This window comes from Canis lupus, chromosome 28 (genome assembly GCF_011100685.1).
Source record: "Canis lupus familiaris isolate Mischka breed German Shepherd chromosome 28, alternate assembly UU_Cfam_GSD_1.0, whole genome shotgun sequence".
In the NCBI taxonomy this organism is placed as follows: domain Eukaryota; kingdom Metazoa; phylum Chordata; class Mammalia; order Carnivora; family Canidae; genus Canis; species Canis lupus.
Window position 1 is genome coordinate 25882366 of NC_049249.1, and position 14305 is coordinate 25896670.

The following is a 14305-nucleotide window of genomic DNA, read 5'->3' on the forward strand; positions in this document are numbered from 1 at the left end:
CTGTTCATTCATTTACATATTGTCTATAGATGCTTTCACACTACAATGCATATTTGAGTAGTCATGACAGAGACCCATGGCCCACAAATCCTAAAATATTTACCATCTGGCTATTTACAGAAAGGTTGCTGATATTGAGAAAAATACATTTGTTTTATTAATAGCTATGAGCCAGGTGCAAGAGGATATGTTGATTTGCCTCAGCAATGAAAGTGCATCTAGAAAAATGGCTGCAATCAGAGTTAATACCTGACTAGGCTTACAAACATCTACTGCGGTTATACAAGTTACATCTGTTCTCTGTAAGGTAAACAGCAAGTTGAATGGAGATGTGGTAGGAATCACCATTACTGCATCCTTTCAATCCTTAATAGTGGCGCTAATCTCTGGAATCCTTCCATAAATATGATATTGCCTTCCTATTTTCAAATTTTTAAATTTAATTTTATTTATGATAGTCACCCAGAGAGAGAGAGAGAGAGGCAGAGACATAGGCAGAGGGAGAAGCAGGCTCCATGCAGCGAGCCCGACGCGGGACTCGACCCCGGGTCTCCAGGATCGTGCCCTAGACCAAAGGCAGGCGCCAAACCTCTGCACCACCCAGGGATCCCGCCTTCCTATTTTCATCAATAGAGGCAGTTCTAGTAGATTCCACTTGGTCTTTTCTGCCATAATAGCACTCACTCCCTAAGTCAGGGAGTCAGTGTGGATTCTGCTAATTGCTGAGTGTGTCTACTTCAGGTATGCATTATAAAATTGGGTAAATACCCACAGGCTAGATTCAGGTACCCAATGGGACCAGTATGAAAAGAATTTGAGCCAAAACTCCATTGATCACCTGATAGTGATATTTTTCTAAGGCCCTACTGTGGTATTTTGGGGTCTCTAAAAATTAGTTGAGTTCAGAGCTAGGATCTAGTAATCCCATAAAAAGTCTGGCTCTTTTTCTTTCCCCAGTACAGAGTCACTTTGGTAAATGACAACACATCCCTTGGATAGAAGGCTAGAAAGAAGACCAACAGTATATATACTTGGCAGTATGGCATGGTCCTTTCTCAAGAGTACCTGGTTTTCCCTTCATTTAAGTGGCTCCAGATCTGTGAAATGACTCAAGTCTGGGAAATGACTGAGTAACTGAGGCTTTCTACTTTGGTGATTCAAGTCAGACTTCCTGGTTTTTTGTTTTGTTTTGTTTTTGTTTTTACAGATTTTATTTATTTATTCATGAGAGACACAGAGAGACAGAGAGGCAGAGAAAGAAGCAGGCTCCATGCAGGGAGCCCGATGCGGGACTCGCTCCTGGATCCCGGGATCACACCCTGAGCTGAAGGCAGGCGCTCAACCACTAAGTCACCCAGGCATCCCTCAAGTCAGACTTCTGTTCATTAGACTTAGAGATCAAGTAAGACTTCAGTGGTGATACTCATCTGCCTTAAATGTCGAGACACCATGATTAACTAGCTAATGCCAAAGATCTCTGCAGGTTAGGATACTCTAATGACTACTTTGCCTCTGTTGCCCATTATAGCAACTAAATCTACCTTGACTCTGGTAATTAAACGCTACTGCTTGGCCCTACCATCCTAGGAGCCCATTATCTCCATTTAATTTAAGGATCCCAGCTCAATGGTGGTAGTCCCAACTGCAATTACTTGCCTAGAGAAGACCCATCACGGAACTCTTCACAGAGGATGGGGCTCCCCTCATGACTCGATATCTCACTGCTTTGGTAAAGAATGTATCCCATGGGTCCTCCTGAATATAGTGGGAGGCTGGATGAGCAGGTTTTATATGATTAATCCACTAATATTCCAATTTCCTTAAACCTTACAATTTCCTGAAGAGCTTCCCCTGTAATATATGAAAGAAGTTTGGCATTTCTACTTCCTGTAATGGGAAGTGCCTTTGGGTCCAGATTTTTGGTCAGCCAAACAGACTATTAGATCTATTCCATGCTCATTCAACACACTGAATCTGGAATCTATGATTAGTGAGCCAATATTTAGTCTGATCCAACTCCACATTCTTTCCCTCCTGATCTTGTGGCCTTAAGATCTATTCCCAAACATATTCTCTAAGTTTCCTTAGTGGGCAAAATCATGCTAGGGAACACATTACCCTTAAGAAAGCAATACTAAAACTAATAGCTGACTCCTCAAAAAAAAAAAAAAAATGGAAACCAAAAAAATGGAATAACATCTTTAGGATGCTGAAAGAAAAACCAAAAATTCTAGTGAAAAATTCAACATTAAAAGTGATATAAGTGAGTAAACAGATAAAGATAAAAAAAATACATAAAGTTAACAATATCTCTCAATATAAAGATGAAATAAGGATGTTTTCAGGCAAAAATATAGAAAGAAAGAAAGAAAGAAAGAAAGAAAGAAAGAAAGAAAGAAAGAAAGAAAGAAAGAAAGAAGAAAGAAAGAAAGAAAACAAACCCCTAAAACCAAAAAACAAAACTCAAGGGGCACCTGGGTGGCTCAGTCAGTTAAGCGGTTCAGTGTCTGACTTGGACTCAGGTCATGATCTCAGGATCCTGGGACAGAGCCAAGTGTTCAACTCCCTGCTCAGCAGGGACTCTGCTTGTCCCTTTCCCTTTGCCCTTTCTCTCACTTGTGCTCTCTCGGTCTTTCAAATAAATAAATAAATAAATAAATAAATAAATAAATAAATAAATAAATAAATTCTTAAAAAAACACTAAAAAACCTCAAGAGAGTTCTTTAGGGCAGAAAGAAAGTAATGTGGAGAGAATCAGGAATTGAAGGGAGGAATGAAGAACAGAGGAAATAAATATGTAGTAAATATAAATCGATACTTGTTGCTTATAATAATAATAGTATGTCTTGTGGGGTTTAAACTATGTATAGGGATCCCTGGGTGGCGCAGCGGTTTGGCGCCTGCCTTTGGCCCAGGGCGCGATCCTGGAGACCCGGATCGAATCCCATGTCGGGCTCCCGGTGCATGGAGCCTGCTTCTCCCTCTGTCTGTGTCTCTGCCTCATTCTCTCTCTCTCTCTGTGACTATCACAAATAAATAAAAATTAAAAAAAAATTTTAAACTATGTATATATTTCATTTATATAAAATGTCTGATAACAGTCCAAAGAGCAAAAGGCAATTGATGAAATTAAGATATTTTAAGGTCCTAGCATTATCAGAGAAATGATAAAGGTAATAGTTTGTATTAAAATATGTCAAGAAAAAAAATAAAATATGTCAAGGATATATGTTATACTCTCTAAGCTGTTAAAAGAAAAGAATGTATAGTTAACAATTTTAATTTGTTATATAATATTACAATATCAATATTAAATAATTATAATTACAAAATGGAAATTAAAAAATCTTGATTAAGCCAAGAAAGGTAAGATATGAATGAAAAGTAAACCAGAAAACAGATAAAATAGAAAACAAATAGTTAGATGGTAGACAAAAATCCAAATATATCAGCAATGACATTAAAAGGATTAAATATTCCAAGGAAAGAATTAAAGACTGTCAGACTGGGTGAAAAAGAAAAACATATGTTTATAACAGACACATCTTATTTTTTAAGCACATAAAGTTGAAAAGTAAAAAGATGCAGAAATATACTGTGCAAACAGCAACTAGCTATACCTATATGAGATATAGTAAAATTGAAGACAAGAAGCATTATTTTCATAACAGGGACATGCTAAAGGAATCAATCCATCAGCAAGTTATCAAAAGTCAAAATCTGAATATACATGTAACATAGCTTCAAAAGATATAGAATGAAAATTGGCATAACAGTAAGAAAAAAAAAAAGCCATAACCATAGTGGATGACTTAATCACATCTCTCAAAAGCTGACAGAATGAGAAAATAGTCACCGAGTATAGAAGATCAGAACCACAAACTTGACTTTTAAAACACTGTACCCCCCCAAAAATAAAAATAAACAATAAAAATAAAACACTGTACCTGACAATGACAGAATGCATATTACATCATTCTATGAATACAAAGTTCAAAATGAGGCAAAAGTAATGTACGGTGTTAGAAGTCAGACTAACAAGAGCCCGTGGCCAGGGTTAGTGCCTGAAGATGGACACTGGAAGCTTCTGAAGTGGGGCCAATGCTCCTTCTTGGTGAGGCTGTTGTTGATTGTCCCCGCCATTCACTTTGTGACAATTTGTTATGCTTTACACATGACTTTCCTGTGCTTGTTAGACTTCTATTAACATTTTTACATGAATAAAAGGAGGAATCTTTGGATTTGATAGCATTGGGAATAACTGCCTTCCATGATCTGACTCCTGGCCACCTCGCTACTATTCAACTATTTTCCTCTTCTCATCACCTACCTGCTCCAGCCACGCTGCCTTCCTCACATACACCAATGTCTTTCCCAAGATAAGGCATTTGCATTTGCTGAGAATATTTCTTGGCCAGAAATATTCTCTCTTCTAGGTGCAAAGTTAATTCCCTTACTTTATTCATACGGCACCTCCTCAGCGACGCCACTTTATTAAAATAAGACTTTCCCAAATCATCTTCTCTCCCCTTCCTCTAGTTTATTCTCTTCATAGTGTTCATCACTACTTGAAACTTTATATTATTTGCCTTTTGTCTTTTCCCCTTAGGATGTAATGTGTGTGTGAGTATGAGTGGTTGCTCAATAAATATTTGATTACAGAATGAATATAGAGTCTTTGGAATTTCCTTCAGCTTCCTTGGTGGCTTGGTAAATAATCAAATTTTGTGAATGCTCCATATATGCTTGAAAATGTGATTTCTTTGATGAGTATAAATGTCCACATAACTTTCAGTTCAAGCTTGTTAATTGTGTTATTCAAGGGGCGCCTGGGTGACTCAGCAACTGAGTGTCTGCCTTCGGCCCAGGGCATGATCCTGGAGTCCCGGGATTGAGTCCCACATCGGGCTCCCTGCATGGAGCCTGCTTCTCTCTCTGCTTGTGTCTCTTCTTCTCTCTCTGTGTGTCTCTCATGAAAAAATAAATAAAACCTTTTTAAAAAATTGTTATTCAAATAACCTATATCTTTGCTCATTTTCAGAGTTTGATGTATCTCTTTGTGTTAGGGTTAATTAAAACTTCTAAGTACAATAGATTTTCTTTCTCTGTAGTTCTGTCAGTTATTGTTTTCTATATTTTATGTCTAAATCATATATATTGTGTGTATATCAAGTACATTTATGAACATGAAAATTATGTCTTTTAGACCCATTATTGTTTTACAAATGTTTTTACCTTTTGTGATGTTTTTCTTTTTTTTTTTTAAGATTTTTTTTTATTTATTCATTCAGAGAGAGCAAGAGAGGCAGAGACACAGGCAGAGGGAGAAGCAGGCTCCATGCAGGAAGCCCGATGCGGGACTCGATCTCAGGTCTCCAGGATCACACCCCAGGCTGCAGGCGGCGCTAAACCACTGTGCCACCAGGGCTGCCCTGTGATGTTTTTCATCTTCAATTCTATTTTGTCTTAACTTGTTACTCTGTTTTTTCTTTGATCCATATTTCTATGGTATATCTTTTTCTATTTCTTTATTAGAGCCTTTCTTTTCCCCTTGGTTTTGAACATGCCTCTTCTAGAAAATATAGTACGAGGTATTTTTAAAAATCCAATCGATGCGTCTCTGGCTTTTAATTGGTAAGTTTAATCCATTTATGTTTATTATAATTATTATAAAAACCGATTTTATGTTTTCTATTTTTCATGCTTTTATATATTTCATTTTCCCATATATTCCACTGAATTGAGCAAAACTTTTTCTATTGAATTTGGAAGTTATACTTTGCATTTTAATTTTTTTAGTGGCTATCCAGAATTAAACACCACATTTCTCAACCACCAAGTGTGGTTATGGAAGTTCTGGCTGATGAAATGTAAGTAGAAATGTAGAACTTTCAGAAAGAATTTGTTAAAAGGGAAGAAATAGACCCCTTTCTTCTGCTTCCTCCTGCAACTTTCCCCAAAATTAGAAACTGGAGTTACAGCACCTATATAGGACCAAGAAGTGATTTTTTTTTTTAAGATTTTATTTATTTGAGAGAGACAGAGCACGGTGTGTACTTGAATGCACACAAGCACATGAGGTGGGGGTGGTGGGAGGGGAGGAAAGAGGAGGGAGAGGCAGGCTTCTGGCTGAGCAGAGAGCCTGATGCAGGGCTCAATTCCAGGACCATAAGATCATGACCTGAGCTGAAGGCAGACACTTCACTGACTGAGCCACCCAGGTACTCTGGGACCATGAAGTGATTTTGCATGCAGCAGTGCTGGAGGGTGTACAGAAACTTAAGACTGTCTCTATGATAATGTCCTGATACTAGTTCTGGCTACCTATCAAGCAAAATTCTTTTACCTGAAAGAGAAATAAACTTAAGTCACTGTTATTTGGGATTTTTTTGTCACACGCAGCTGGACCTAACAGGGCCCAGCTCAATTCCAGGAATTGTTTCTTTTATGGTAATTAATCTCTTAGCCTGTGGGATGAAGGCATATCTCTCTTGGTCTGTTTCCAATTTGTGGCACTTGGCCTTTCCTTCTGGACTTCTTCCACTCTAATCCCCACACAAAGTGGGTTTCCTCAAAAACAGAGCCTGAGATGAAGACTTGACTGTAAGTAGTTTATTTCAGATCCAGGGAAGTGAGGGTGTAGGGAGAATAAGAATGAAGGAAGAAAGGCATAAGAGGGCTATTGAGGTCACCACTGTGATTGATTTTCACACTTGACCCCACTGGGACCTCCTGAAAAGTGCTCGGAACACTTCCTAGGATTGCTTCTAACCGTAGAGATGGGACATTGGAGTATGTATCCACTAGATTCCAATCCCTGTTAGCTAAGAGTTGTCCCCATGGGTTCTAACTCTACCATGTTTTTGGAAGGAGCAGGCTCCCCATACAGAATTTTCAGTGGCAGAAATTCCAAGGAGTAGCATGAGGCTGAGATGAGATGCTGTAACCATGAGGGGAGTTGAGCTTGCCCAGAACTGCCTACTGCAGCGTCAACTGTAATCAGAAATGGGTCAAGATGAGGGATCCCTGGGTGGCTCAGTGGTTTAGCAACTGCCTCCTGCCCAGGGCGTGATCCTGGAGACCCAGGAGACCCAGATCGAGTCCTGCTTCAGGCTCCCTGCATGGAGTCTGCTTCTCCCTCTGCCTGTGTCTCTGCCTCTCTCTCTCTCTCTCTGTCTCTCATGAATAAATAAATAAAATCTTAAAAAAAAAATGGGTTAAGAGGATGTGGCAGAGACACCGGCAGTGTCTGCTACGCTGGGCAAGGAGTTTTCACAGTTGCTATGGAAGTTTCTGAGATCTTTTGGCTTCCTTCTCATTTTCATGACAGTTGTAGGGTTGAGTTCAGGAAATGAAGTGTGTAGCCTATGCAAATTCACCATTTTATCTTGAACCAAATTCCCAATTTTAGAAACTCACTTCTCTGTGAACGTTTTTATGACACGTTTTCCCATCCATTTGACTGCTCTTTTCCATGAATTCCTCCTCCTTATTCCAACCCTTAAATGCAGGGAGTCCTCAAGTTTGTATTTATTCTATCTTTCTTCTTTCACTGTATCATCTCACTGAACCATCTCCCTTATTTCTGTATCTCATTTACCACCTATGAGAGAAAACTTTTTCCATCTTTTATTCTAGTGCAGATCTCTCTCCTGACTTCCTAATCCAGACTGATCACCCCAGACTAGACATGGTCACATAGACTTATCATACAAGTAAACAAATCTAACATATTAAAAAAATCTCATTATCTTTCCACATCTCAGTTAAAAGCATCTTCATCTAACCCCATCCAAACGAGAAGCTCCAGCAATATTCTTGCTTTCTTATTCTTCACTCATATTTAATCACTTGCAGAAATTTGGTTGCTCTTACTACATCTCTCCAGTATAACCTCTCCTTTCTATTCCCATAGTAATTAGCCTTTATAATCTTGTATGAGGTTTTTAAAAAGTACCAAAAATGATTTCTTGCCTACAGTTTCTCCCCTTGCCAAATAAAGGGCATATTGTTTACACCAGTATATAGTTTAGTCAAGAAGTTTTACACGGTTTGTTTTGAAAGCTCCTTATCCTTCCTCCAAAACTCCCAGTCTCCTGGGAGGAAAGGGATCTCTTTCAGTACCTGAGCAGACTCTTATTATTTGCTTCCTTTCTTTAAATAACAAAGATATGCCCATAATTTCACTTCATATTTCTGTTCTAAGCAATATCTAATGTTTCCTCACAACAGATGAGGGTTTAGCTTCTGTCTTTCTCTCACATACACACCCCACCCCTACTTCCACCACATAACCATCCTTTAATCTTCCCAATACAGCAGCAATAATATAATTTTAATTAAATCAGTGTTTATATTACTATGGTTATATAGACATATAGCTGAGCCATGGATGTATTATGATTACTTGTTCCTACAGAATATTTTTCTTTTCCTTGGTATTTATAATGATTCTCATTTTTTTTCTTTGTTTAGTTTTCTTTGTATTTATCACTAGTTCAACCTCAAACTCTCCTATCTTGTAAATCTTCTCAAACACACAGATAATCCATCTAGAAGTTTTATCTTCTTGAGGACATCTCTTCTGACCTGCTCCAGTCTGGACTGGTTGGTTAGCTGTCTCAGCTTGATGCATAGTTGTTATCTTGGAATACTACTTCAGCAACATCCTAGGAATTTCCCTCACCTCCCTCTGATGATGGGCTCTCTATTCTGATTCCTTTATCTTTTTTTCTTTTTTCCCTTTGGTTTACTCCATGAGGTTTGATGGAGCACATCTTCTGATAGCTTGAGAGAGTAGAAGGTAGGAAAGATTTTCAATACCCTGCACATCTGAAATGACTTATTTACTAAGAAACTGTAAACTAGGAAACTTCGGTTCCTAGAATTCTAGATTGAAATTATTTTATTTCAGAATTTTTAAGGCATTGTCCTAATGCCTTCTTACTTCCCATGATGTCATTATAAAGTGTTATACCTTCATAATCCTTAATTCTTTGTATGGACTTCTTTTCTCTTTTCTCTCATTGGAAACTGTGTAGTTTCAGATCTTCTCTGAACTCAGAGTTCTGAATTTCAAAATAACATCCTCTACAGTGAGTCTATTTTCATTTATTGTTCTGGCGTTTGTTTGTTTATTTATTCATGAGAGACACACAGAGAGAGACGCAGAGACATACGCAGAGGGAGAAGCAGGCTCCATGCAGGAAGCCCGATGTGGGACTCAATCCCTGAACTCCAGGATCACACTCTGAGCCAAAAGCAGAGCTTAACCGCTGAGCCATCCAGGTGTTCCAAGAATTTTTTTTTAATATTTTTTATTTATTTATTTATGATAGTCACACAGAGAGAGAGAGAGAGAGGCAGAGACACAGGCAGAGGGAGAAGCAGGCTCCATGCACTGGGAGCCTGACATGGGATTCGATCCCGGGTCTCCAGGATCGCGCCCTGGGCCAAAGGCAGGCGCCAAACCGCTGCGCCACCCAGGGATCCCGAATTTTTTTAAAAATATTTTATTTATTTATTCATGAGAGACACACAGAGAAAGGCAGAGACATAGAGGGAGAAGCAAGCTCCCTGTGGGGAGCCTGATGTGGGACTCCATCCTGGGACTCCATCCCAGGACTCTGGGATCAGGCCCCTGAGCTGAAGGCAGATGCTCAACCACTGAGCCACCCAGGTGTCCCTGTTCAGGAAGGAATTTAACAAACTCATTCACTCTGAAGTATAATGAATGATAGAATTTGGCACATTATCTCTCCCAAGAGTATTTCAATTTTTAGCAGGGACTAAATTTCTTATTTGGCTTAAGCCAAAGGAATGAAGAAATAAAATCCTAATTGGGGAATTTCAGTTTCCCATATCTAAATGTTCTGGAGGCCAAGGAAGCCTGTATTATGCTTTCTCAAATCAGACTTCTGTTGCAGGAGGTCCAGTCCACGCATGAGGCTGGTGCTAATGTTAGTGTCACTACAGACTATCTAAGATGAGAAGAGGTAAGGCTATCTGCTCAATTATACTTCTAGCCCAGCGTGTATGTCTTGGAACATACATCAGACATCAGGGAGATGAATCATCATCCTAAATGTTGATATTTTGTCGAGTAAAACATTTTTTATTATATTCATAATAAGTATACAAAGACAGGCATCATCAAATGCAAACAACTCTAAATAAGCCTGTGTTTAACAGACCTTCTTATACAATTAGTGGTTGTAAGACATTATGAAAATACAAAATATCATATAAATGTATGACAATTAGGTCAGGAAAATAATCACGGTTTTTAATATGACTAACCCCCTCAAGCTGTGTGCATAATAAAAAATATGTACTCTTGCTTGAAGCAGACACAATTAGTCAGAATTTGGTAGGGAGCATATTTCAATTTTTGGCATACAACAGAGAGTGCTTCCAGCATTCTGGAGACCAGTACACAGGAAATTAAAGCCAAATTTACCTGTACTGCGAGGATACAAGCAACAAAAACAAAAGAGAAAAGAAGACAAAACGACAGATAGTCCCCTGCTTACAATAGTTTGATTTACAATTTTTTGACTTTATGATGGTGTGAGAGTGATACACATTCAGTAGAAACCCTACTTGGAACTGGATCTGTTCCCAGGCTAGCGCAGTGATACGCTCTCGGATACCTGATGCTGGGCAGCAGCAGCAACCATGGCTCCCAGTCGGCCACTCGATCACAAAGGTGAACAACTGATGCACTTAAGATCATTCTAGTTTTCAGGATGCCTGAGTGTCTCAGGGGTTGAGCATCTGCCTTTGGCTATGGGTGTCAAACCAGGGCCCAGGGATGGAGTCCTGCATTGGGCTCCCAGTGGGGAGCCTGCTTCTCCCTCTGTGTCTCTGCCTCTCTGTATCTCTCATGAATAAATAAATAAAATCCTAAAAAAAAAAAAAAAAAAGACATACTGTTTTTCACTTTCAGTACAGTTTTCAATAAGTTACATGAGGTATTCAGCACTATTATAAAATAGGTGTAGTGTTGGGTGATTTTGACTATCTCTAGGTCAATGTAAGTGTTCTGAGCACATTTAGGTAGACAGGTAGACTAAGTTACGATGTTCTGTAGGTTAAATGTATTAAATGCACCTCGACTTAAGATATTTTCAACTTATGGAGTTATGAGGACATAACCCCATCGAAAGTCAGGGGAGATCTATAGTTAAAGTCTCCACTTAAACCTTAATATCTGGTCCTATTATTTTTAAACACCATTATTACTACTAATAATAGAAGTAATAACAAATGCCAGCATAATGCTTACCATGGACTGGACGTGGTTAAAGTATTTTACATACGTTGTTAAATTTCCACACAACCTCACCGGGTAGGTGCTACTCTCCCCAATTTTGCAGATGAAGAAACTAAAGCATAAAGAGATTAAAAAGCCTGCCACGGTGAGTGGCAAAGCAGGAGTTTAAATTCAGGCTATGCACCTCCAGAGACTGGCTCTTAACACCACTGCACACTGCTGTTCCTTTCTGCCTTTTTTTTTTTTTTTCCTATTCAACAAATTCAATGACAAATACACACCGCCATCACCAGTTATGCAAAACTTACTCCACCCTCGCCTTATCAAGAACTTAACGGTCCTTTTGATAAAATACCAATACCGGCAAAAAAAAAACAAACAAACCAAAAAACAAAAAAAACAAAAAAACAAAAAACAAAAACAAACACAAAGTTCTCCAGGACATGAACATTTTCGTAACTTGTATCAACCCAACCTAAAATTCACCACCGGGCATTGTGCTTCTTCAAAGCCTGGCTAATAATACTGTTGCACAGTATTTTTAAGAAGTCTCCACCCGAGCACTTACATTGTAGCCCCACTTACCTGTCCTATGCATTTAGCAGAACCCCTTCAGGTTGTTTCCCTCAGTTATTTTCCATTCGATAAACAGAATAGAAAATACAACACTGGGCAGCCCGGGGGGGGGGCTCAGCGGTTAAGCGTCAGCCTTTGGCCCAGGGCGTGATCCTGGAGTCCCAGGATCGAGTCCCACGTCGGGCTCCCGGTGCATGGAGCCTGCCTCTCTCTCTCTCTCTCTCTCTCTGAGTCTCATGAATACATAAATAAAAATCTTAAAAAAAAAAAAGCAAGAAAGAAAATACAGCACTGGATGCCCTGCACCTATCAAACATGTTACAAACTATGAACTGAGCCATCTTACCATTTGTCCATTCGGGACTTCTGTTTTAATACTTAATTACTATTAATAACTATTATTATTATTATTATTATTATTATTATTATTTTGCAGTTAGCAAAGCCATTTCAGCAACATTGGCTGCCTTGTTCTAATTCGTCGTATCTAAATGCACGGACCATGTTTGCCTTGGGAGCACGGAGCTGCTCCTTACCAGTCTCCCAAACCTGCCCTTGGAGGGGAAACCTCGGAGCTATGCCCTACACAGCCACGGCGAGGCTCCCCTACAAAATCGGCCTGGCAGTCCCCCTGCAGACACGGCACTGGGGGCCGGCTGAATTTTCCCGAGCTGAGGACGCCGGTGCGGGGGCGCCCGTCGGGTCCGGGTCCGCGCCCCCCGCGCCTGTCCCGCCCCCGCCGCGTCCGGCCGCCCCGCCGCTGGGCAGGCTCGGTCGGGGCCTCCCCGGGCCGCGGCGGCGCCCCCTGCAGGCCGCGGCGGGCAGAGCGGGCGGAAGAACCCGAGCCGGGCTGCCACCGTGTCCGAGTCCGAGCCCGAGCCCGAGCCGCCGCCGCCGCCGCAGCAGCCGCAGCAGCAGCGCCGCGGGGGCCCCGAGCCGGCGCCGATCGCCGCGTCCCCGCCGCCCGCCGCCCGCCGCCCGCCGCGCCCCAGCGCCCGCCGGAGCCGCCCGCCGCCCGCCCGCCCCGACAGCCGCCGCGCCCGGGCCCCGCCTCGGCCTCCGCTCGTGCCCCGCGCGCACCGGCCTTCACTCTGGAGCGGCCCGGGCAGCCGCAGCAGGGGCGGCGGCGGCGGATCGAGGAGCTCTCCAGGTCGTCCCGGGAGAGGCTGCTGCAGTCCCGGGACAGGATGTTCTCCAAGTTCACCTCCATCCTGCAGCACGCCGTGGAGGCGGTAAGGCGGCGGGCGGCGGGCCCACGGCAGGCCGGGGATGGCGGCGGCCTACGCTCCCGCGCCCGGGCCTGGGCGGCCGGCCTCCCGCGGACGGCGAGGCTCCGGGGCGGGCCTGGCTCGCGGCAGCCCCGGGCACGACCGCGCTCCCGGGCGGGGGGGGGGGGGCGGCTCGGGGTCGCCCGGCTCCCGGGTGGGGCCGCGGGGCCGTGGGCCTGCCCCGGGGAAAGGCGGCCGGCGTGGGCAGGACAAAGCGGCGGCAGCGCGGCCCGGGCCTCGGGGCCGGGGGGACTTTGCAGGACCGGGCGGGGGGGGGGGGCGGCGACCCCAGGGCGGGCGGCGCGGGGCCTCTGTGCAGGCCTGGGCGGCGGGACTGCGGAGCCGGAGCCCGAGCTCGGGGGTCTCGCGGCTGCGGGGAGGCTCCCCAGCCCTGGGTCAGGACCCCCCAGCCCTGGGCCGCGCCCCCCCAGCCCTGGGTCAGGACCCCCCCAGCCCTGGGCCGCGACCCTCCAGGCCCTCGGCCGCGACCCCCCAGCCCTGGGTCATGACCCCTCAGCCCTGGGCCGCGCCCCCCCAGCCCTGGGCCGCGCCCCCGCAGGCCCTCCGTCTCCTTTCCTGCCCTCTCTTCCCGGACGCTCTCCTTCGAGGGACCTCACACACCAGCGTAGAAGGCCGTTCAGACCCCCCAGCACACTAAACTAAAAAAAAAAAAAAAAAAAAATATTCCCTCGTTGTTGTCTTCGTAAGATAGAGGTCTACTTTGCTGCCCTTTGGTGGTTTCTCTTTACCCAGGGAGAGTTGCCCAACTTGGAAAATGCATCCTGTGGAAGAAACCAGTACTTTCCTAATTTAAAAAAAAAAAAAAAGTCATTCTCTATATTTAGCTTGTGCGAATATGAATAGCACCTTAAAATCCACCCAACTTAAAAACAACAACAACAACACCCCCCCCCCCGCCCCCAGCTGCCACAGAACCATTTTCATGGTCAGATAAAATAAAAGGTATTTTTAAAATTAAGTGTGAAAACAAAAACCTCAGTACAATTGTTTTAAGTGATATGTGGGAAATGCTTAGGGATCACGTTAAGCGCAGCCCAAGTTCTTGAGGAAAAAGTGTATCAAATCAAAGAGGGTTTTCATGAATGAAGAGCAGGATCACACGTGAAGGAGATGACAGTTTTAGACTTCAGGGCAACAGTTTTCCCTTCTTATACACAATCTACG

General features: G+C 42.9%; 1 protein-coding gene across 3 annotated transcripts in view; it reads left to right on the forward strand.

Moving 5' to 3' along the window:
* Positions 1-12906: 12906 nt before the first annotated feature.
* FAM160B1 (family with sequence similarity 160 member B1) overlaps positions 12907-14305 on the forward strand; it is a 36381-nt gene continuing 34982 nt past the window's right edge. For 2 of the 3 annotated variants that reach the window (XM_038578885.1, XM_038578886.1), the window contains exon 1: positions 12907-13084. In XM_038578885.1, the coding sequence (XP_038434813.1) occupies positions 13040-13084 (45 nt within the window). In that variant the 5' untranslated portion in view covers positions 12907-13039. The remainder of the gene's footprint in view (positions 13085-14305) is intronic. The other variant, XM_038578884.1, reaches the window with a different exon arrangement.